This window comes from Hydra vulgaris, chromosome 12 (assembly GCF_038396675.1).
Source record: "Hydra vulgaris chromosome 12, alternate assembly HydraT2T_AEP".
NCBI classification, from domain to species: Eukaryota; Metazoa; Cnidaria; class Hydrozoa; order Anthoathecata; family Hydridae; genus Hydra; species Hydra vulgaris.
Genome location: NC_088931.1, coordinates 69,726,243 through 69,752,870, shown reverse-complemented (window position 1 = coordinate 69,752,870; position 26,628 = coordinate 69,726,243). Strand labels below are relative to the sequence as shown.

Below are 26,628 nucleotides of genomic sequence, written 5' to 3'. Positions count from 1 at the left end.
GCAAAGACCTATAATTTAAAACAGCATTTATATAGTAAGCATATTGGTACTATGGATATGAAAAAATGGACTATGGATATAAAAAAATCAATAAATGACTATATAACTATGGATATGAAAAAATATGAATGAAATAACTATGGGTATGAAAAAATCAAGAAATTGAGAAAGTTCTCTAAGAATTTGTAATAAATAAGAAAATTGTTTTAGCACTTATGTGAGTGTATTCTACAAATAGAGTGCTCAATGTTCTTAAAGAAGAGAGCATTAATAAATCAGTAAAGACACTCATCTAATTTTTTTCCAATAATATATACAAATAGGAGAGTCCGAAGGGGTTTTAAAATGGTTTTAAACAATTCATGGTAAAATCTGTCCATAAATATAGATTTTAGGCATTTAATATAATTGAAAAATTTTGTATATGCAAGTTTTCTAATTAATAAAATAATATTATTAAATTTTGTTTATGTGATTTGATTGATGATGTTAATTTTTTGCAGTTCAAAACTAAATAATATACTGTAGAAAGCTCACTAAAATGCCTCCTTCAACAAAGCAAAGTTATATCAAAACAATTTTTGGATCAACTTTTTCAGTTTTAAGGAATGAATGTATACAGTGGTTTCAACATGGTATAGGTACTAAAGTCTGCATAGAACTGTCTTTTCAGGCTCCTAATGTTGCCTAATAAAAATCAAGTTTTAAAGCTGCACTTATTCTACAGAGATTTTTATGGAGAGAAGATTGTAGATAGTATGAAGACCACTGATATTCACACTTTGTTACCTGAGGCTGTTATAAGGTCAACATTCCTGTCATTGTCATATAAAAGTGTTCTCCAGAGCTCTCTTCAATTCTTTCTAAACTATATAAGTGTTTTCCTTTCCTTTCCTTGAAAATGGCATTTGTGGTTTCAGTTTTTTAAAATTTTGGAGAACTTTCTGACCCCTCTAACTATTGTCTGATCAGTCATCTATCTGTTATTAGCAAAGTCTTTGAGTCTTTGATCAACAACTTTCCAACATCTCATCTTGAATTTAACAACTTACTCTCTGACAATCACAGCAGTTAGCAAAACTTCCTAACTGCTGTGACTGAATGATTTTATTGTGCATTAGATGGAGGTGGCGAGGCAAGGGTTATTGCTCTTGACATACCTAAACTTATCTATAAAGTTTGGCATGCTGGTCTTCTCCATAAGCTTGTTTCCTATGGTGTATCTGGAAAAGTTTTAAAAATTATCGAATGATTTCTTTCTATCCGCTTTATCAAAGTCATCCTCAAAAGCCAACAGTCTTCTTTATTTTCAGTAACTTCTGAGGTACCCCAAGGTTCTATCTTTATCTTTATCATATACTTTGCAAAATGCGGAGACCACTCTATCAGGAAAAATATTGTGAAGAAAACCTAGCGCTTTTTACATAGCTAGATTTTGTACTTTTGGAATATATATATATTTGAAATAATATTTGCAATAATATAGTTTAAAAGCTTTGACATTTTGCAGACAGTTAGAACTGAATGAAGAGACTATAGTCAGTCTAAAGAAGCTCTGCAGATTCCTATTTATTATTTATATTCCTCACTTTATCTCTGCTTCTATTGGCTGGGATGCAATCGTTAACAATCTGTTAACTTAATTAAAAATTTGTTAAGTTATAAGACTGTAGACCCTCAACTCGATGATGCTGCATAGACTGTACTGAGAAGCCTCTTCTGTTTTCTGATAAGCTTAGCAATAGTCAAAAATCTAAAATGGCCAACTGTCTGTTGTCTTACAAGTCAAATGTACCTGAATTTTACAACTTAAGAAACCTGTTTTGCCAAGTTACTTCACCTAATTTCTCCTCACTTATTTATGTTTTTTTACCATCCTTGACATGGACTTCATATGGCTTAAAATTGATCCTGAACTTTGGAACTCTGATAAGAATTTTTAATTTGCAAGGGATTTTGTTTAAACTGTAAATGTCACAAATTATGTAGCAGAGAAAGGCATAAAGCTTGCACAGGAGTATTGTAAAATTCTGACAAGGGACAACAAAATAAAATCAGAAATGCATAAGGTTGTAGAGAGAAATAGAAAACTATATCCTGATTCAAGAAAAGTATACTGAATTTTTGAGTTTTGGATTTTTTACTCAAATTACAGATCAATTAAGTAGTTCTGATTAAGAATCCTGATTTTTTCACACATATTTCTTTTATAAATAAAATGTATTACAGTAAAATTTACAGTAATTTACTTTTACTTTTTTTACAGTAAAATACTTTTACTTTTTCTATTTACTCTCTACTCTACTCGCATTAATCATATTTTTTTTCATAAATAAAATTTATTACAGTAAAGTTTACAAGTAAAATACTCTCTACTTTTTAGCATTAATTAATCCCTTATTTATTATTTAAAGTACTGATGTCATTGTAAGAGCATAGTAAAAAAATGCAAAAAAATTACAATGTTTATCAATTTTATTGTAAAAAAATTACAACGTTTATCAATTTTATTGCAAAAGGTAAATGGGTTTCAATATCCAAAGGTTAACTTTTTTGGGTTAAATTCATACTTGGGATGATCTTAATGCAAATTTACTCCTTTTCAATTTAACCAAACCATTTCATCTTACTTTTTTTGAATTTGCTGATTGGAAGCTCTGAGATAAAGTCAATTTTCAAATAAAATTTTTTTATGTCTGATATTAAAAACTGTTGTTGTAATAATGGTACATTTGAGCATAGATATCTTTATAATTTATTTTTGCATGTATGCAGAGCATAAAAAATTTTATAGACTTATTGTTTTTGTTTTTTGAGCTATTCTAATTTAATTTTTGTGTGTATGCAAAACATAAAAAATTTTTAAAGAATTATTTTTTTTGTTTTTTAAGCTATTCTAATGTAATTTAGTAGCAATTTTAATATGTACATATTTTGTAAACTAGTTAGTTCAGGTTATCCTGATACTGGTAACATCTAACCCAGTACAAACTGCTTCATGTCCTGCTGCCTTGTAGGATACTCTTTCTTAGGTAAACGCTAGGAGAAGCCAACTCTGACTTAGCACACCCCAATTATTATACACTCTTTATTCAACTAAGAGCCTTGGGACTCTTAGTTGAGTCTACTGCCGGCTTCTGCCTTCTACAATTTTAGCCTCTTACGCAAAGACTTAAGGGGTAAACAGATTCTATCCATTATTATAGGCATATATTAGGCTTACGTAGAGGTATTTATAATACATTGTTTCCTGTTAATAGTGTTGAATGCTGGATCAATACATGGGTTTATCTTGTGTCTCTGTTTTTATGTTGAGGCAACTCATTCTATTATCTTCTAATGAGAGCACAGCTTTAAAAATCAGTTCTGACTTCAAAAATATGGTTCTGAGGCCTACTGGTAGTCAGGTTTCCTGAACTATGTGATAGCTCACAGAGAGGCTAATTTCTTCAACAGATGTAAAGTATCAGAGTATTAACAGTGCCATGTTGCGTATGAATTGTGTTTCTGTTTGTACTTTTGGTGTACATTGCCAAGGCCTCATCTAGAGCCCTTTGTTAGAGCTTTGGGGTTATTAGGTGTAATGAAGCAATAGATTGGACTATTAAATAGTGTACTAAATACTAGCTGTGCTTTGAGTCAAGTCCTTTAACAAGTCCAAAAATGAGTAAAAAAGTATAAAAACTATATAACACAAAAAACCATCGTCATCACCAAGTTCTTTTAACCTATCACTAATATTCGTGTTCTTCAAAGTAATTTTTCCAAATTGACCGAGACCTCTTTCTTTATCTTTCAGCCAATATCGTTGTTGTTAGTGACTTTAATGCTCATCACTTTGAATGACTTGGTTCTAGTGTCAGTGACTCTGCTGGTGTTAAGGCTCATAACTTTCGCCTTTCTCAATCCCTAACACAGATAGTCAACTTTCCAGCTGGCTTTCCAGACAATCCCAACCATTTACCTTTCTTACTTGACTTGCATCTTGATTCTGATCCTAGTCAGTGCTCAGTTTCTCCACATACACCTTTAGGTGCTTATGATCACGGTTTGATCTCTCTAAAGCTGTTATCTTATTCTCAATCATCATCAAAATCCCTGTATCATTGTACCTCTTACAACCACCTTAAAGCTGACAAGGATTCTTTCCGTAATTTTCTTTGTGATGGCTTTTGGGTTTCTTATGTAACTTATTGGATCCAAGCTGGCATGGAATCTTTTATTCCCTCTCAACAATTTAAAGTCAAGCCTCACTCTTCATCATGGTTTTCCTTTCATTGTGCTGCTGCCATTTCCATTTTTTACCTTACTTCCGCATCTATTGCCAAAACAATTGTCCAGAAAACAGATGTCTGTTTACTATTGCTAGAAACTATTGTAAAAAAGTTTTGTCTAATGTCAAAGTCTGCTATTCTCAGGTCACAAAATCTTGTATTTTATCTCAAAAATAAGGCCCCAAAGACTCATGGAGAATCTTTAACAGTGTCAATAATAAGGATAAATTTATTATTCCTCCTCTCATGCATGCTTCAAGTTTTGTTACTTTACCTAAATACAAATAGTACAGTCATTTTAGTAAAAATAAATCAATTACCCAGAAAAAAATCTAATTAAGCTGAAATTTGGCACATACTCTCGTAATATCAGAGAGTAACATGTAAAAAAACTCCTTGTTGATAGCCCTTGGGAAAAATGAATTATTGACATTTTTCCATAATGCTGAATTTTATGTTTTAATGTCAGAAAACAGATTTTTACTTATATCACAATTAAAAATTATTTTGATTTTAATTTTTGAAAAATTATTAAAAATTAAAAGTTATAAATGTAAAAAATATTTTGTTTAAATACTTCTTCATTGTCGCTTTCGTCACATTTTCCTTAGTCCTCGCTCGACTGTCACTAGTTCCTAAAATATGATGGGTAAAGAATTGGTAATAAATTAATTAAACGCCTTCTTTGACATATTTGTATTATATTGATATGGTACTGTAGTACATTTTTGTTACATTACTGTAATACTTACGTTATATGGGTTCGCACACATTTGTCCTTGATATTCCCCACATGCTTCTGAAAATTAAAGTCCGTTTTTGTGCACTGATTTTAAGAATTATCTTTGCATTTACATCTAATGATATGAAGCAAGTTGTCATATGCAATATCCAAATCTGTGATAATGTACCTTCCTTTGACTGCCATCCCCTATCCTCTGGCATAAGCTGGAATAATTCTAGTATTTTCCAAACAACAACCTAAAATAACAATAGAAACTCCTAATTGAAGTGGATATGTGAATCCAGAGCAAGTTGAATTAATATTATAGCTTACCTGTAGATGCACTCTAATCCATGGTAATAAGCTGTTTGCTTCAATGGTGGCAACTTAGCTGGCTCAATTAATCCCTTGCATGCCGTTTCAAGATATTTTTTGTATTTAAAAAAATTTATAATTTTTCAGTTTTAATATAAAATATACAATTAAATACAGGTTAAAAAAGTATTTTGTATCACATCCACTCATAGCATGGACAAACAGAAAGTCTTTCTTTATATTGTTCACAGTTGGACTTAATACATTCATGCTTCATCTTTTATGCAGACAATGTTCATAGAAAATAATATTACCCATCTCTTTTTGCGAATGGTGAACAAGTATAACAAAATCTGTGTCATTAGCAACCACAATAATTTGTTTTTTAGAGTTTAATGAAGCAAATTCTAATGTTGTTGATCAAATGATTGTATTAGCATTGCCTGGGCGAATGAGAACAGTGTTCCTGTCATTTTTTAAACAGTGCGAAAGTATCTTGATAAATTGGCTTTTGTTTGTTTTGTTTGCCATAAATATTTTATTTAGAAACCTGAACAACATTTTTTTCTTAAATTTCGATATCAGGACATGTTTTTTGACATATCTTCTCACATGTTTAGCATTTTTAGTTGATTCAATTTCATAACCATCATCCTTCTCTTCTTTGATTAGTGATTTATCTGTACCTTGAACTCTGAATTCAATTTCTTCAAAAAGTATATATGTCAAGCATGAGTTTGTTAATAGCTTAGCTTGCAAAGCTCTTGACACAGCTTTTTATATATTATATGGTCTACACTGCTTTCTGTGTGTACTTGAGCAAAACGTTTTTCTAAACCAGACCCTTTCATAAGTTTCCCAATATTACCCAGAAAGCTCATTTTTATGTGAAAACCTTCAAGTCTGGCTACAGCTGGCAACTTTAACTCCTCTATGATTCCTACTGCTTTTAGCCATAAGGGTTGGTCAAATGTGATACAGAGCACTTTAATATTCATGGTTTTGGCTTGGTTGATGATAAATGTCAATGCAAAGAAGATGCAATGTTCATCATTCAGATTCAAATCCATTATTGGAAGGAATGATATTGTTAACTTTAGAAAAGCTGCATTTCTTTGGGTTAGATCTTGCACAAATCCGGACCGGATCCGTTTGGTGTTGGTTTGGAAATATCTTGAAAAATCTTTAAAGAATATTACTATTAAATTCCTAAATTGGGCTCAAAGTAGTTTGTGCAAGACCTTTTATATACGTACTGTTGTATTGGTGGGTTGGGATGTTGTGGTCATTTGTGAATAAGGTATTTTTCAGGTAACCTTTAATTCAAGCAACATTTTGTGTTGCAAGGCATAGTAGTTTGTCTGACATGGATACTCTGCCTATCCTGGGGAAAGTTGCTTTCCCAGTTATGAGATTTTGATCTCCCTTGTCTGCTGCCCACTGACAAAACGTTGGTTGATCGTCTTCTTCATTGCGGTGGTTTACAGCTGATTGCTTGTAGTGCAGAACCTCACCTGGATAAAATCATCTTGCAAAACTATACGCAAAACACAAGCTTTGCAAGATGATTCACTAACCATTTGGATCCGAATTACTCATTAAGCTGTACTCCAATGCCAAAGTGTATAGGACGCATCAGAAACTTGCTTCTCGCAGCATACGTTACACATTGACCAATCAAAACTTGCTTAATTGTGTTTGGAATAAGTAAGCTTATAATAACATCTGAAGGGATTCACGTATCCACTGTTTCTGTCAATCGAAGTTTCTTATGTCTTCAGTAGTTGGGTAGAAATTGCTTAGTTTCTGAATTTCACAAATTTCAGCTTTGATTATTTTTGCAGCCAAATTAATTCTTTACTCTGCTTGCTGTTTTTCATTGCTTCACTCAAAAAATATATTATATTGTCTATGTTTGAAAAAATATAAATATAAATATAAAATTTTAAAAAACTTCAAATTATTGTGAATATGATTGTTAACATGTGAAGTAACAACAGTGTGAGCTAAATATTCATAAAATCCTCATTTTTACTCTTCTTTGGTAGTTAACCTTTAAATTCTCGAGCAACCCCATATTGTTTGAGCTATTGGTTTGGCATTTTTTGACTGAGATTAATTGTTCCAAAATAAGTCCAATATATAAATCTTTTGCAATCTTCGAAAAAATTTTTTTTTAGGTATCAAAAAAATTGAGCTTTCAGTAGTTTTATCATAACCTTGTATGGATTTTCTAAATGTCTAACAAGTCCACTATTACCACAGTTACTTTTATTCATTGACATGAATAAAACTCAAAATGAGAGAGCAACAAAACAAGTTTACAAAAATTGAATTAATTTGTTCCTTTTAATTTTAATTTTAGCATAAAAAGTTATTAACTTTTAATGACTTTGCGTAAATAGTTTAAAGTAAATGAGCGACAAAAACAATTTTATACGATTTAAATTCATTTATTCTTTAAAAGTAAATTTTAACTATTAACTTAAACCTCTTACTTTCATTATTAAATGTTAATCATTAAAGTTTTTGTAAATAGAAAATATATGATTTTAGATTTTATTTATATCACTTATAATAGAAATAAGTAACCACTAAAAATGTAAAAATGCCATTAAAAATGTAAATTGAGGTATTTTATTTACAAATTTATTTCTATTATTTTTCTCTAAGTAAACATAATAACTAAACATAAAGTTTTTTATTTTTTAAACAACTTAATATCTAGTTAATAATAGTGATGCAAAGAATACATAACCAAAGAGAAAAATATAAAGATTTTGGGAAAACTCTAATTCACCAATACACTCGTACATAAAAGTGTAATGCTTCAAACCCCAACTAACTAGATGCGAGTTGAAGCTTTCTTTTCTTTTCGTGACAAAGTAACCATTTAAGACACAACTTATGTATTTTATGCATCACTATCATTAACTAGATATTTGATAGATTGATATTGATAACTAGATATTTGATAGTTGATATTGAGGAAATTTCTTATAATATTTGATTGACCAGCCATTCCAGAAAAATTATTGCATTTCCGTAGTGCTTCTTGAACAAATTTTTTTTAATGTTTTGGTGAATAGTTTGTTGTATCATATTTTTTTAACTACTCGATCAACTCACTGTCACCATCGTCCTCATTGACATATTTTTTCAAACATAGACTTTATAAGGAAAGATGTATTACATCTTTTCTTATAAAGAAGAATGCCAGAAAGAAATTAAGAATGGTATATTCCTTCTTCTGCAACAAGTTCGTTGTGCGAATGAAGGTGTTTCTTTAAGTTATCTTTAATTTCATCAGTTCTTTGAGCCACATATTTATAACCCTCTCTCAACTCTATAACTCCGAAATACGAATCTTGACGAACAATGCCGCTGCACGGAGAAACAAGTTGAGCGCGGTACTACCAGAAATGTGGTGGGGATCGAACTGGGAACCTCTCACTTATGAAGCAAGCGCTTTACCACTACACCACTACCGCAGTTCCAATTGAAATTAAAATCCAAAAAAAGTTCCTTACCGTAGTTCCAATATAGTAACAATTGTTGTACGCAGTACCGTAGTTCCAATGTAGTAACAATTGACACTAGATTTACGTTCAGGGTGGCGTAAATCCATTATATTTACAGTTTCACAAATCCATTGGCCACAGTTGAAACACTGGTTTTTCTAGTCAAAAGTGTCCCCTAATGATCTCAATGTCTCATTCGGATTTAATGTTAATTTTCTTTTGTCTGTAAATGTTCAATAACATTTCTTATGGACGAGTATGTTTTCTTCTCTTTGATCTTTGAATTAATTTCTTCATTTATTTCTTCAAAATCCCTTACTTAACAAAGACTTTTAAGTCTTCTCAATCCCTTCATACCAAAAGTCATTGGATTTTAAAACTGTTTCTTTACAGATAATGCATTCTTTTTTGTCTTCATTGTTTCCTATTTTACATGTTACCTATTTCTTGGTTTTAACTTGCTTTTATTCCGTAAACATAGAGTTGTTTTTTATTATTATAATTTTTTACTTTAAAAAAAATAAATAAATGAACTCAAACTTTTGAAAATATTCAAATCACTTTTAGATTAGAGTGTTTTACTCAAATTGGTGCTTTTCTGAACATTTATTCCACAACTTATACCTCCTTTCTATGAGTTAGGAATGATATTTTAGTAGTAATTTTTATTTTACATTTTGATATTTTGTAATTGTAATTTTTATTTTGAATTGATATTGCACTATTTTAAATTAGTCAAAATTTATAATCAAAATTGTAACTAATGCGATATTTGTATAAACTTATTTTCTGACGTTAAAACATAGAGTGAAATTTATTTATACATTATAGAAAAATGACATTAACTCATTTTCCCCAAAGGCTATTTATTTATTTATTCATTAACTTTTCCCAAAAGGCTAAAAGACCACTCTTGTAATATCATATAGTAACACCAAAAAAAAACCCAAAAGGTTTTTTTTTTGGTGTTACTATATGATATTACAAGAGTGAAAAATTTCAGCTTATTTAAGATTTTTTCCGGGTAATAACATAAAATGACTGAACTAAAAGCTGAATTGTTTGCTAAGAACTTTTCATCAATCTCATGTCATGATTCTACTAATCACATCCTACCTGATATGGCCGAAAAACAGGTTGATCTATTGCTTGACATTCCTATCACTCCAGGTTTTATTTCTTGAGTGATTTCCTGCTTAGACTCTTCTACAGCTTGTGGTTTAGGCAAAATACCTGTTATAGTCTTGCAGATGTATTCTCTGGAGCTGTTGTCAATACTTTCAAAACTTTTTAACAAGTGCTTATTAGAGTCTTGTTTTCCAAACTGCTGGAAAGTGGCATCTGCTATCCCTAGTTTCAAAAATTCTGGAGAATGATCTGACTTGTCTAACTTCCGTTCCATTTACTTCTTACTATCATAAACAAGGTTTTTGAATCTTTAATTATAACCTAATAACTTAATTTCTGATCATCAATATGGATTTTGATCTTCTCGTTCCACTGCTGATTTGTTAACAGTAATACTGATAGGTTTTATCGTGCATTAGATAGACGTGAAGAAGTTATGACTATCACTCTTGTTATTTCTAAAGCTTTTGATAAAGTTTGGCATGCTGGTCTTCTCCATAAGCTTTCTTCTTGTGGCATATCAGGTAACATCTTTAAGATTATTGAATCCTTCCTTACCAATAATACTATAAAAGTTGTCCTTGCTGGCACTCTTCTTTATAATCTATGTTTTCAAGTGTTTCTTAATGTTTTTTCCTTGGCTCTTTACTTTTTTGAATTTGCATTAATGATCTCCCAGAAATTCTCACATCTAAGGTGCATTGTTTGCTGATGATACTACCATTTATTCTTGTTTTGAAAAGGATCTCACTTCTTCTACATCATAGGGCTTTCAGTGGCTGCTGAACTTTAACTCAGGTAAAACTCAATTTTTTTCAGTTAATTATTATCGCAATAATCTAGATCTTCCTATATTTACGAATGGTAATGACTTGATGAGTTATCTACCCTTCACCTTTTAGGATAAACTCTTACTTCCAATCTCTCTTGGAAACCATATATCAAATTAATTGCAAAATTAGCATCTTCTAAGGTTGCATCTCTTTATCATGCTCACCACTTTTTTACTCAGGATTCTATTCTTTATCTCTATTAATCCCAAATCCATCCTTGTATAGAATACTGTTGCCATGTCTAGAGTGGATCTTTGAATAATGCCCTTTCTCTTTTAGATAAGATGCAAAAATGCATTGTAAACATAGTAGGACCTGCTCTTGCAGCCAACCTTTGAACATTGTCACATCATTGTAATGTTGCTTCTCTTTCTCTTTTCTATAATTACTATAATGGGCACTGTTAAAGTTCATACTTGTATTACTCATCATTTATTTAAGTCTCATCCTTTCTTTTGACTTTTTCTTGTGTCTTGTGCAAAAACTCTTTATTGTCTAGTTTTTTTCCTCAAACATCAATTATTTGTAATTGTATCCTTTTTTCTTAAAGTAATCTTTTAATCGTTATCTTGCATCTTAAACTTTATCTTTTCTCTTTTTGCCTTGTTGGAAGTAAATATGGTAAAAATTAATTATATATATAAATATATGTATATATATGTATATGTAAATTATGTTAGTGTATTTTACAAATAGAGTGCTCAATGTTCTTAAAGAACAGAGCAATAATAAATTAGTAAAAAACACTTATCTAACTTTTATCTTCTACTTTAAGTTTCACCATTGCTGGATTATCAGGAAGAGTTCTTCCTGATGATCCAGCAATGGTGAAACTTAAAGTAGAAGATAAAAGTTAGATAAGTGTTTTTTACTAATTTATATATATGTATATATATATATATATATATATATATATATATATATATATATATATATATATATATATATATATATATATATATATATATATATATATATATATATATATATATATATATATATATATATATATATATATATGTATATGTATAAATATACGTATATATATATATATATAAATATAACTCCGAAACACGAACCTTGACGAACAAGGCTGCTGCGCGGAGAAACAAGTTATGCGCAGTACTACCAGTCCCTGGTAGTACTGCGCATAACTTGTTTCTCCGCTTAAAAATAGCTATTTTACTTTTCGTTTCACTTAATTTAGTATTTTTCAGTTTTTCTTTTGTAATACAAAACCTTGTTAAAGTTATTTTTAATGTGTTATTATATTTTTTTAATGTAATGTTTAAAATTGTAAATAATATTTCATTATTTAAATCTTTTTAGTTTGGGATGTATAAAATAAGCAGTGATATCATAAACAAAAACAAGAAAACTTGAGAAAGCAATATAATTCATTTTGAGAATGTAAATGCAAAAAGAAACAGAAATCAATCACATTGAAATACCACTTGACAAGCTAATTCTAAATGCACAAGCTGTTTTAGGGAGGTTCTTTTGCTTGACCTCTTTAGAGGAACCTGTTTTTGGAAAATGCAAAGTTATTACCTGTGAATTGATTTCATTATAGACCAAACTGAATTTTTCAGCAATAACAGAAAAATCAAAGTATCAGCGATAACAGAAAAATCAGTTTCAAGAAAAGTTGAAAATTTGGTGATTAAATACCACAGATCAGAAGGCACAGATAATCAGTATCAGCTATTCTAATGAAATATTATTTGATATTGCAAATAAAAAAGGTGTATGGCTGAGTACTAAAGAAAAAATTTTTTACAAAGTGCAAGTTGAAAGTAATGGAAAAGTAGGATATGTTACTTCAAAAATTGTTCCATCTCATCCATCTAAATGTATCAAAAATAAAGTAGCTGTTGTCAGCAAAATCATGCAACAAATAGAAATCACTGACTTTGACTCTAGTAACAGTGAAAGAAAAACTGAAGATGGTTTTGCCCCATCTACTACCAATCTCAGTTGACTTAAATGAAAAAGAAATGCTTCCACTGCTTCAGCTGTTTCTTTAGTAAAAAGTGTAAAGCTAAGTACACACCAGAGCAAAAAATGGTTGGTACTTAGCTTTGACAATATCATCAATTATCAGAAGAAGGTATTAATATTTCAACTCCAATGCAGTCAAGTATTTACAAAAAGAAATGCAAGTTGTAGTTTTAAAAGAAAATGATCAGGAAAATAAAGTTATAAAAAAAATAAAGTTATAATAAAAAGGAAATAAAGTTGCTATGCATTGATTATATTATTAAATGAATTTGATATATTTGAGGTAATAAAAGGGATTATTTGTAACACAACAAACACAAACACTGGTGCAAAAGGTGTTATTGTAGCATATTTAAAAAAAGAGTTTATTGCCAGAAATTTTGATATTCCACAATATATTGGTTGCCAGGATCATGAGTTAGAATTGTTATTAAAGCCGTGGATGTTATAAATGTCGTGGATGAAATTTTTGGAGGCAAAACATTGTCACCAAATATAAATCATTTTTTTGTTGATGAACTTATACAAAATTATCTTGGTTAAAAATTTCAAAAAGTCAATGTCAATCATCAGCATACAAGGAGTGGTATGGCGAGATTGCATAAAGTTTTTGTGTGAGCTTGGGCATCTTTACAGATATTATATGGAAAAAAAAATTTTTGCCAAAATTAATTTAAAGTTTCTTCCAAGTATTATTGCTAGATGAAATTCAAGAGGAATTATAGCATTACTGGCATTTATTTTATTTCCAGAACATTGGCAGCAACTGCATTCAGCATGCAATTTTAATACTGGTGAATGGATAAATATATGGTTTTCCAATCACTATTATAATAAACAAACTATGAAGTTTTATTAGCTGCAGTTAACCCGTATACAAAAGCGAAAAAATCTTTATTAAGATAATGGTGTAATTAAGAAACTGTTATAAACACTGCAAGACCAATATTTGTGCAGAATGTGCAGTAAAAACAGTGCAAGAATTTATGGTTTATGCAATAACTGAAAAACAATCAATAAAAAACTAATTTTTTGTAAAAATATTCAAAAGTTATATTGGTGCTAATTTTTTAAACATCTAGAATTAATTAGAAATAAATGATTTTATATTAAAAAAACATTAAAAACCTTTTTTTTGCTTTATGGATGAAGTTTTTAATTTTTTTTTTATAATAAAGATATCTTTTTTTTTTTAATTTTAAAACTCATTGTGTGACACCATTTTTATATGTTTTTGAAACAGTTAAAAAATTTTGAAACAGTTAAAAAATTTTCTAGAATGCTTTTAAAATCTATACATATATACAATTTCTATAGTTCTAGTTCTAGTTCTAGTTATATAAAATTTCTAGTTCTAGTTATAGTTATATACAATTTCTATAGTTCTAGTTCTAGTTATAGTTATATAAAATTTCTATAGTTTTATCAGTTTGTTTTAAGCACTTAAAAGGAGTTGATTGAAGTTTGAGTAAGATTTGGTTTGTTTGTACTATATTGAAGTTTTGAGTATTATGAAATAATATTTGTTATTTAATTCTTACAATGCCACGCAAAAGGGTGTTGAACGAGAAAAAAAAGCAAAAATTATTAAAAATATAAAAATATTATTAAAATATTAGATTGTCCAATCGATAAATTAATAAAAAAATTACTAAAGAAAAATGTCAAAATGTCTCATCATGCATTAAATAATTTTGTAAACTTAGATGAAAATTACCACAAAAAGCAACCTAAGGGTGGAAATAAAAAAATAACCAAAAGTCAATTTTATGTTTTGGCCCCATCCATCAACAAATTTTGTCAAAATCAGTACGATTCTAGTGGAGAAAAATGATTACAAAACCAAAAGTGCAAGACTTAAGTTTGCCATGGACCACATAACATTGGATGCAGAATGGAAAAATGTTATTTTTTCCGATGAAAAAAAGTTTAAATTAGATGCGCCTGATGGTTTTAAGTATTATTTGCATAGTTTGAAAGAAAAAAATAGTATTGCTATTAGTAAGTGACCGGGTCCATGGCCCTGGCCCCAGCTTAAAATGAGACTTTTTGCAAACGTGGCCCCAGCCCCGGCAAAATTATAAGATTTAGGAAAGGGTTAATAGTCAAGGCTAGAAAAAATTCATAATACTTAATATATTATAATTTTATGCTTACATTTACTATTTATTAAATACTGGCATACATTTATAAATTTTTAAACTCTAATTTATTTCCAACAAGATTACAAGCAACCACTATTAAGTTATGAGTTACTTTAAAATGATTAATAATTTAAAATACTAGGAAATGTTTAAACAAAGACTTAAAAAGGTGTGAGTTGTACGAAAAGCGAAACTGGATTAATAAAAGTTTTTTTAGCATGAAGGGACAGATAGAGTAAAAGGTTTCAACTTATTGAATAAGAAGCCAAGCAACAATGAATTTTGGTTTATTGTAATAGAAAGAAATGCAACCTTACAACAATAAGATAGTGGCTCAAGCTTGTCAGATAATGTAGGTCTAATTACATTTACAATTTGCTTTTAGACTTTGTCTGAGAGTAAGAGGGTTGTTATTTGTCAATATAGGAATTGCAAAAATATTTCAATATTTTTTTACAGTTTTTAATGAGTTTTGTTGTCTAACAAAAATTGTGGATTTCAAATCCAGAATTTGAACCCATAAGCCACTGCAAGCCTTAGGCTGTTACAGAAGAGAGATCAGATTTAAAATCGGCTGCATGTTCTAATCAATTGAAAAGTGAAGATTTTTAGTAAAGACAAGAGTGTTAAGTTGAGTCGTCAGCAATTAGAACCACTTTAGATTTCATGAAGATCATTATTGAAGGTAAGAAACAATACAGTAGCAAAGATAGAACCTTGTGGTAGCCTTAAAGTTACTTGAAATAAAGAAGAGAGTAGGCCTTCAAGAATAACTTTACTACTGCAGTTCGAAAGTAATAATTTATTAAACTCGAAACCTTTATATAAAGAAACTAATAACAGAGTGAAGACTAATTATAGGATAGTTGGAGGGGTCAAAGTGTTTTCTAGAGTTTTGAAAAAGTGGATATACTTATTTAGCACTTTTTAAAATTTTAGCAAAAATTGACGAGAGTTCTGGAAAACACTTTTATAAGACTATGATCAAAATCTATTCTCGAGCACAAACTGTAGAAGTGTTTAATTGAGAATTAAATTTAGCATAGAAAGCCAGAGTGATTTTGATGTTTAACAATGGGTTAATCTGTTTAACTGTCATGAAGAGTATGGCCATTATATTCAAGACCAAATTAGGGAAAGATTTCTTTGCAAATAACTCTGTTTTATTATGGGGAGAAGTAAAAAGATCAGACCCGTGAATTAGAGATTAAATGTTAGACTTTTTTTAGTTAATGACATTGTTGAAGACTAACCAAAAGTCTCAAGAAGCTAACATCTGAGAAAAGATAGAAGATTTTGTAAAAAGAGAATTTACAGAGCTTAACATTAGAAGGGACTTTTTTTTATTGGCTTCTTGCAATAATAAAAGGACATTTGTTCTTAAGAGAGATGTTCTTGTAATAAAGATGAAAAAAATGGTCAATGTTGAAAAATGTGAAGTAGGATGATACTTGACTTTAAAATTGAAGAAAAGTAATAAAAGCTTCCAAACTTTTATTCATAAAACCAATTTAATTCTAATTTTTCCTAGAACCAGTGTAAAACACTGGTTCTAGGAAAATAATATACATGTTTGGATTCATCATCATTCACCATCACGTTCACCTGACTTGAACACTATTGAAAAATTAGACTGAATAATTGCACGAACTATATATGGAAATTCTTGACAGTATAATACAATATAAGAACTTTAAACTTCTATCCAACAAACATGGAACAGTATTTCAGAGGTTTGTTTGGAAAATCTTATAAAAAGTATGAAAAATCGAATCTTCTAATTAATTAGTGTAAAAGGTGGTAGTAAACATTAAAAATTAATGTATTTAAACAATTTTCATTTTAAACAAAATATATAAAGGTTTACTTTTGATGGAACTATAGAAATTTCGCATGTCTTTTTGAAATATTTCTATCGTTCATTTTTTTATGATATAAATTAATAATTATTTTCTATTAAAATTATAATTGCATATTTATTCACTCCTTATAATTCCTGTAATAAACAAAAAAACAAAATGCCAACACTTTAAGAAATTATATCCGTATATATATTAGTGATTTATCAATTGCACATTTTTGGCATATGTCGATGCCGCCACGGATGGACAAAAAAAGGCAGATACTGATGCCAATACCGATTAATTAACCAATGTAAGAATATTTAATAAAGCATACAGGTCAGTTCTGAAATCAAGATAATCATGTTCACCTAGCTACTGGTAACATGTAATCGAGTATAACTTAGCAGATGTTTTGCTTCCTTTTAACTCTGACTTAAAATACACCCTGCTTTGTGATTCTTAGTTGAGTTTAAGCTAGATATAGTGTCTTGATAATATATTTATCTTGTGTAGATTTTCAACTATCAATTGAAAATTTAAATTTTTCCTTATTAAGACAATTCTTTTAATACTACTTAGTATTAAAAGAATGCTTAAAAAAAAAAAAAAGCTTGAAAAAAGCTCTTAATAAGGAAAAATTTAAAATTTGCATAAAAAGCATTTGAAGGGTGTCTACAACACCCTCTAAAATATTTAAACTTTTTTTTTCAACAAATACTTATTTAGATGAGTTAGTAACGTATCTGTGCAAGCTTTTTTTTAATGAAATTTTTAGCAAGTAGTAAGTAAAAAGGTTTTTAAAGATGGTAAAAAAAAAGCATTTCTTTAAAATGATGCAGTAAGTATAACAAAGATTTCGATATTAATAAGATTTAAAAAAATGTGTAAAAAATTGTAAAAATTTAAAAAAACCAAATCTAAAAATTAAAGTTAAACTGTTATCGTATTTAAAAAATATCCATGTGTAACATATTTCTAAAAATTAACACAGCAAAGCATGTTCATACCATGCCACTCTTAAAAAATCTTAAAAAGCATGGCACAAAATTTGGCCAAAAAAACTGTAAAAACAGATTTACGCATACTTAACAATGGAAAATCTAATAGAAGATGGGAAAGACCAATAGTATGGTTTATTTATGACAGATAGGTTAAATTCATGTTCTGCTTTCATCAATAAATTGACAAATTCTTTTACCGAGTTTGAAAATATTGATTGAATGTTTCTTTCTAAGAATTTAAACTTGAGCTTAAATAAAGTTAAAAAATATCATTTTTTAACTTTTTTCTATATTATTATATTTTATGCAAAATATTTAACATTGGTCCATGGTACTAATGTTGAATATCTTGCTAATAAAAATATTAAAGTTGATAATTTTAAGTTGTTTGATTACTTTCAGAACTTATAAATGTTTAAAAAACTGTCCCTTTCGGCCACTCCCTTTCGGAGCTTCTGGCATTTTTCCCCATATGGTAATGCAGAATGTAATTTTGTCTTTGATGCAAATAAAATGATCAAAAGAAAGAGACAAATTCAACTGTACAATACAATTTTAATCATCTTTTATGTAGACGAAATGATTGAGGACAATGCTGCATTCTTAAAAAGGGTTAAAGCTCTGCTAAATATGTCTTTTTCGAGAGTGAATAAAAATGTATTTCAATGTAATAAAAAAAAAAATTAACTGTTGTTAGTAAAACTTAGTATAATAATTGCTTTTTTTGTTGAACGAGAACCAACTTCAAATTTTGAGGGGGATACCTTGTAGTATGTCCACCAGTTTTTCTGGCGGACATACCTTATGGTATGTCCACCAGAAAAACTGGTTTGCAAGGTGTCTGGTTTCAAATTTTTATTTTATCAGATCAAATTTTCATTTTTTTTTTGTAGGTATTTGATGGTGTAAGTAATAAAAATGAAATGGTGTACAGGTGGTTTTTAAATCCTATTAATGCTCTGCGTATAATAATCTTTCCTCAAGATCTTGTATATAATTCCGTATGTCTTCGAATTGAATTATTTGGTTGTTTAAGTAGTGAGTATTTAAATATTTTTTTTGACTTCATGTTGTCATGTTATCAATTAGGGTTTAATTAAAACTTACTTAAGGTTTTTTTTGAAAAATCTTTAATGGTAAACAAGTAGAGTAGGGAAAGAAATCATTTAAGTTTTTTCTAAAACCGGTTTTTTGAATAAACCGCAGTTTTCAATGTTTTAAAACTGGTTTTCCGGTTTTCTAGTGTATTATTTTTATTATATATATATTTCAGGGGAACAACAGCAGCAAAAACATAAATATATAGCAACAATGTCATATACATACATCGAATACAATTGAGCAGCAAACAAATAAGTCTTTTTAATGGTTAATTTTATGTTTCTTAAGACAATAGGCATGTAAAAAACATAAAGCATTAATTGTTTCATCATTTAAACTTGACCTTAGTTTAGTAACAAATAGACCACTTGCAGAAAATGACCTTTGAGTCTCCACACTTGTCACTTGGATTGACTTCAAAGCCGTGTGCAACAAATCTAAGTTGCTTGTTCGTTTTTTTTGTTAGCTCAAATACTGCCATTTCTTTGAGCATTAGTTTGAATGTTGATTTTATTTTTTGTTTCTTTGGTGAAACCCATTTGACTGTCTCTCTGATGGAGAACTCGAGCTCTTCTGACAAGGAAGTAAATTGTTGTAATTGTTCCTGGCTAGTTTTATTATCTGACAAATTTTCCTCATCTATAGACTCACTTCTCTTTTGCTCAAACAAACCATTAAACAAACTTGATGCAGTAGTAGCAATTGCATTTCTCTTTGGCATGGAATTTTCGAAAATGTCATGAGTTACTCCGTTGATGACATCAGGATTATTGAGATATTTAACTAAGTTTACTAATATAGCATTCCTCTTCTCAGTGACTCTTTTAGTCATTGAGTCAACTAGCTCTTGACTAAAGGTGTTTTCCTGAATTTTTAGCTGCTTGAAAATGAACTTCAGAATGCCATTAGAAGAGAGCAAGTTCAAGTCTCTGCAAAGTGCTTCAGCACTAATTTTGATTGGTTCTAAAGCATTTACTAGATTTTGTAAATTGGTAAATTCGACTCAGAAATCATTATATCGCTTGATAACTCAATCAGTGACATTTGAATACATTTCTTAAAGGTAACAAATCTTGAAATCATATCTAGTAAGCTGTTCCAACAAGTCTTAGAGTCTAAGATTGCTGCAGCTCCTTTCCAAACTCAGACTGAACATGCTTTTGCAGAATCATGTCATTTTTAACTGGAGACTTTCGAAACAATCTGACACATTTTCTGACCTTGTTGATGAGTTCTGTGACATCCTCCCTAATCATCGGAAGAGCTGATGCACCTGCTTTTGCTGAAACTTGTAATCCTCCTTCCTCATTGCTGTCATCATCTTCTTGGTCCTATTCTAGATTTGTGACTTGCTTAGGTGTGTCATTATCTTCTTTCCTAGATTGCCTATATAGAACATTGCAGACAGCCAAGTAGATTCCATGTGCAAGGCAGAGCTGATGGTCTGGTAAAATTGAGCTACCAAATTTTTTCATTACAGCAGCTCCCTCTGGTTACTGCAACAATATCACAGGCAAAAGGTAGCCCCAATTCTTTCTGTTTCTTGTTAACAATTACACAACATTTCTCTGCTGGCATAGACCCATGTACCTTGATCATTCCAAGGTTCCAATAATGAACCTTCCATATGAACATTTATGTTCATATATCTTCTGTTTCTGGATAAAGTTACTCATCAAGGGTTAAACTAAATTTGTGACCAACAAGCTTCTTTTCTGCAAATTGCTGCTGATATGTTTTCTTGAAATCTTCATAATGTTTCATCAGCAGAGCCTTAATTGATTTAGCATATTTGGGCAATTTATATCCTTGTGTCTCTAGAGCTGTTCTCAAACGTTGACTAATTGAGAAAACACAAAAGGGCAGCCTATCACATGAAATAAGCTCAGCCAAAACAACATCAACAGGATCCTTTGTCTTAAAAAATGAATCAATGGGTTTGATGACTTGGAGTTTCCTCTCAGGAGTAACAACAGCAGCAAACGTGATGTTGTGCTTTTTCCTCAGGTGGTTCCTTATGGAGCTGGCGGTTTCTCCTTTGCACTTAATTTCTTGGTTGCAGAGCTTGCACTTGGCCAATTCAAGTTCTTTTGAGTGCAAAAAGTGCTTCCAAACTGGTGTGTTATCCTAGTGGACTTCAGAAAATGACATTTTCGTTTTTGTGAAAATTTGTTTCACATTTTTACATCACAAATCGTAGTAACTTACTGTTAAAGTTCAAGTGGAAGCAAGTTGAATGTTTTCATTTATTTTCTCAAGCAACTACACATCAAAAAAAGTGTTTTAGAATTGCCAAATAACCAAGTAAATTTTGTACAAAAGATATATGTCCAAAAACCGGTTTTGAAAAAAACATTTTCGGTTTTCGATTTCCAAAAGTTTTACGGTTTCCAGAAACCGGAAACTGGTTTTCCCCTCACTAAAGCAGAGGTTTGTTAAAAAACCCATTTATGAAATAGTAATAGTTAAGTTTTAATCTAACTTTAACCTTGCTTGTTTTTAACAGACCAAATTTAGATGTTTTATGTATATGTATAAAATAAAACTTTTGTTTTTATGGTTTTTATGGTCAGTTAATTGAAAAAAAAAGTTTTTGTATTTAAGTTATTTGAAAATTTAAAGAGTTACATATTAGGTTATGCGTTAGATTATACATTATGTTTACATTACATATACGTTATTTTATGCAATAAATATTTTATTGAATATTATTTAATATGTCAATGCATTTTATAAAAATGTTATTAAATTAAATAAATTAATTAATAAACATGAACTTGTTATCTTAGAAATTTATTAATGATTATAAAAGTATTATTAAAAAAATACAACAAAAATTACAACAAAACATAAGAGCTGTAAACTATTTCAAAATTATAATAGCAGTCAAATGCTATAGAGAGTTAAATATACTCAACTTTATTTTGTTTGTTAAAAAAAAGACAGAAAAACTAATGTCACGTTTCTTTATTTTTATATATATATATAGTCTTATAGAATATATAGAATTGTTATATCTATTACCATTTTCATTTTTTATTATGCGTTTAACAATGCCAATAATATAATAATTTGATTAGCTTATTATTAAATACTTAATATGATATTATTTTTAAAAGGTTTAAAAAGGAAATTTCAAAACAACTTTTATTTTATTTTTGACTCCTTTTATTCTAATTTCTTCAAGTTTTTACATTTTTTTATTTGTAAATATTCATATATTCATTATCAATGGATAACAATTTACAATTGTTAGGTCATTGCATATTAATTATCATTAATTTGTTTGTTTATGCGACACAATGGTCGCAAAAAGTGACCAACGGAGCCGTCCAGTCACGTAGATCTGGGAGATGTGAAAATAGAAGTAGATTGTAGATGATGTCATTGGGTGAGAATCATAAATGAATGTAAAGACTATTTTGTAGGAGGAAGAAAATTTTAGGACTCAAGGATTAGGTGAACAATAACTCACGCTCTAGTCATACTAAACAAATGATAAAACAATGGTCTATGAGTAAACAAGTCAATATCGATCCGCTGGTTCATTAAAGGCAACCATGGCTAAAATTATCGCACCATACAAAAACAATAAAATAAGTAGATAACAAAATATAAAGTAAAATGATAAAAAATATAAGTACGAGCAATATAAAAAGAAAAAATAGGCTAGTAAATGTGCTACTATATATGGTCTAAACTCAAGATAACAAACTGAAAACTAATAATCACCTGTGTGAGATAAAAGTATATAAATGTCGTTAATGTAACAAATTCATAATATAAAGCTCACAAAGCGCTATAATACGTGGGTGTAAGAGGTAAAAAAATGTTGGTGCCATGGTAACCAATTAGAATTAAGTAGTGGATAATGGTGATCCCCCTCCTCAGGAATGCACTGCGATCACCAATGATGTTTTGGAGGGCCCGAGACCTGCACTAACGCCACTCGTCAGGGGCGTGTCCTTGCAACAGATCTCACCACCTGCACACTATGTCATGCTAGTCAATATTGCAATATAACAGGACTACACTACAAAAGCCAAAAATCTCAATCCCTATCCCAGTTTTTAATACAGCTCCAACATTCTTAGAGATCTCATGAGAGTGGTAAGGGATGCGCGTGGTGTGAACATAAGCAAATATGTTAATACATATAAATATCATGTACACTTACATTAGAAAAGACAAACGTGTACACATGCATGTATGCGTATGTATAAAAATAAACAATTTAATGTATAGAAATAACACAAAGCAAATAGAAAATAGAAATTAATAATTATGAGTAACTTACCATTTCTATATATATACATCAAATACTTAATAAATTTATATTTTAAAACGTTTTAAAAAAGGTCTTATTTTATTTTTGGCTCCTTTTATTTTAATTCTTTTCAAGTTTTTTATTTGTAAATATTCATATATTCATTATCAATGGATAACAATTTACAATTGTTAGGTCATTGCATATTAATTATCATTAATTTGTGTGCACTTTGCAAATACGTAAAAAATTGTTTTAAAAAAATAAAAATTGATTAAATTTAATAAGCAATTTTGATATATCTAATAACTTGTTAACTAAAATAAAAGTTATTTGAAATTTAAGAGATATATATCATATATGTTTTAAAAAAATGTTTTTTACTCCCTTATGTGATATATATCTCTTAAATTAGATGTTTGTCATTAAATAAAGATACAAACATTAAGGCTCATTAGTAAAAAACTAATTGTTGTTCCCTGGCTTGTAACAAGTATAAAACCAATTTTTGTATTTAATAAATAATTAAATGAATAACAGAAGTTTTCTAAACAACTTCTTGTAAGAAGTTGTTTAGAGGAGCAGCTGACAAATTATAATTGTCAGCCTGACAATTATAAACTTTAAAAACTATAAAGTTTTGATTTTATCTAGTAATCTCTAAAGTTCCGTTTTTTTAATGATATACCTATCATGTCTTAAACAAATATCATACATTTTTTTTTGCACTATTAATCTTATTTTTTGGGGTATTTTGCTATTAATTGCACTTCTCCTCAACATAAACTTGCAAATAATAACAATTATATAATAATAATAATGATAATAATTAAAATGAAAATAGGAAGAATATCTATAGTATTATATATAATAAAATCATAACATCATTATTAAGAATAAATATAAATAATTGCTTGATAAGGAGGGAGTCACTCATGCAGACCCCTGATCAAAGGACCTGATCAACACCAAATAATTATATTAGTTATATTAATTTAAAAAATTAATAATAATAACAATAATAACTTTAGCAGGTTGTACTTGGTGTATTTGGTGACCTTTAGTTGATTTGGTGACCTTTGGTGTATTTGGTGACCTTGGTTGTGTTTGATGACCTTTGTTTAAAAAAGTTGTTTTAAAGGTTCTGTTAATTTTTTTTTTTTTAATTAATATGTTAATTATTTATTATAATAAATTATTAATTACAATTAGTGTACCATTAAACCAAGTCTGTTTCAATTCAAGCCTAGGTTGATTTTAAAATCTTTATAAAAAATTGTTCATAAAAAAAGTCTTGCTCTTTATTTAGTTTATATCTTTATTTCCATAACAAATTGCAGAAGAATACTCCATATTAAACTTTAACAAACTATAGAGCCAGGTGTTTAAATAAAAGAAAAAAGGTGTTGACTCACAATTTTATTAATTTAATTTTAATTTTTTTTATTAATTTTAATAATTTAATTATATTAAGTCAATAAGTTTTTTTCTTAAAAGTCAAAAAGTTAATTTGTCAAAAAATCTATTTTTCATTTTCGGAAACAGTTATTTATTATGTTTACTGTTTCATCTTCACTTTAAAAAAGGATAAAATTTCTACCTTAAAGTTATGTAGGATATGCGTTATTCTCTTAATAAGGATTAATTTTTAACCTTCTAAGGTAGAGAGTTGTGTTACAAATAATAATTTGCCATGCAATTTTTTACCTTGAAGGTATAATTTTCTACCTTAGAAAGTAGAAAATTATACCTTACTAATGGTATATCACATATTCTACCCTAAAGTAGAAACTTCTTTCATTTTTTTTAGAGAGTTCTTTTAATTCATTAGTCATCATTTGTTAAATTTAATAAAAGAATACATATGATATTCTTTGCTATAGTTTTCAGTGAATGTCCTTTTGTGTATTAATTGTAATTTAAAAACTGTTTTAATCAATGACTACTTACAAAACATTTTTTTAGTTTCAAAATCAAAGTATTTTTTAATAATGCTAATTTTTAAAAAATAGTTAATTATTTTGCCATACCTTTTAAATTAACATAGAAACTAATATTCAAAAATATATTTTCTTTGCAGGTAAATATGTAAAAATAACCACATTTATAAATAACCACTCAAGAAGCGTGTTTTTAAGTTAGTAAATCAATTTAATCATAGTCTATAGAAGTAAACCCTGGTCTAGCAATCTTTGTTCTACATTATAGTTAATTTTCTGAACTTAAAAAATATAAAACAAATGTCACATAGTAATGTAGATACAAGAAACTTAAGTATAAATGTTGATTTCTGAATCATTTTTAGACAAATTGAATTTAGTTAAATTTGATAATATTGTCTTACATAAAATATTTGAAAAGGATATCAATAACAGGCCTTGTTACGAGATTTCGCTGCGTAACAAAAATGCTTAACGCATTTTAAAGTAACTCAACTCAGCAAATATACTTTGTATTGTTAGAAGTTAAATTGCATCACTAGCGTCTTTTCAAGTACCACATTGTAATTAAAGTTATTTTCTTAACGCGTTAAAAATCATTCATACAGTTTGTTTTTTTCTCACTATAACAAAAGTTACAAATAAAATTACAAAGTTCATTTGAAAAATTATTTTTAACATTTTTATCAAATAGGAACTAAATTTTATTTAAAAAAAAATATATTCTCATAAAACGTAACATAATATTTGTTTATTTTCTTATAATTTTACAGTTGGTTTTTGGTTATTTTATTAACTGTTAATAAATTTTTTCTTATCAATTTTATGAACTCTTTTTAATGTTTTTAATTTTTTTAAACAATAAAGAGTTTTATCAGTTACCGATAACATATTCATGATCATAATTTATTTTCATAAATTAAATGAACGACATGAAAACTTTACGTTATATCGAATTGATTTGACAATAAACAAAATATCTTATTAATAAAATATTTACATCAAAATAAATCGTGCATTTTTTAAACTATTATGGCAAAAAATAATTTATATATTTAAAAGGAATTTTTATATTTAATCTCTTAAGATTGTCTGCATATCATCTTTGCTGTCTACGTCATAAGTATAGGGGGTGGGGGACACATACCTCCTTCCCCGCCCAAACACCACTTTTTCTTTAGAGGCCCTTTTTTTTTAGAAAAAGACCTATAAATTGAAAATTTTTTTTTCATATGAGTGTGTCAAGCCCCCCTCCCCCATTCTCACTTCGAAAACCGCGTTGTCTGCCTTGACCCCGATATAAGTTTTAAGTTATCTCACGCCATTTGGCTTGAATCAGTGCTTAAACAAAACAAAAAATCTATCAACAATTTTTTTAAAGAACTTGACTAGTAAGTATTTGCCTACTGCTCATAAACTAGTTTATCATTTCTAATCAACATTCTAAGATCAATCTAAAAAATTAATGATAATGGAAACATGTATGCAAAAAAGAAACTTCGACCAAAATATCATTCATTTCTAATTCTTCGACT

General features: G+C 28.8%; 1 protein-coding gene across 2 annotated transcripts in view; it reads left to right on the top strand.

The window, feature by feature from the left end:
- Positions 1–26,628, top strand: part of LOC136088967 (receptor-type tyrosine-protein phosphatase epsilon-like) — a 158,580-nt gene that overhangs the window by 28,670 nt on the left and 103,282 nt on the right. For both annotated transcript variants that reach the window (XR_010642672.1, XM_065814258.1), the window contains exon 4: positions 18,679–18,823. Coding sequence is in view for 1 of the 2 variants with exons in the window: in XM_065814258.1 (XP_065670330.1) it covers positions 18,679–18,823 (145 nt within the window). In the remaining variant the exon portion in view is untranslated. The remainder of the gene's footprint in view (positions 1–18,678; positions 18,824–26,628) is intronic.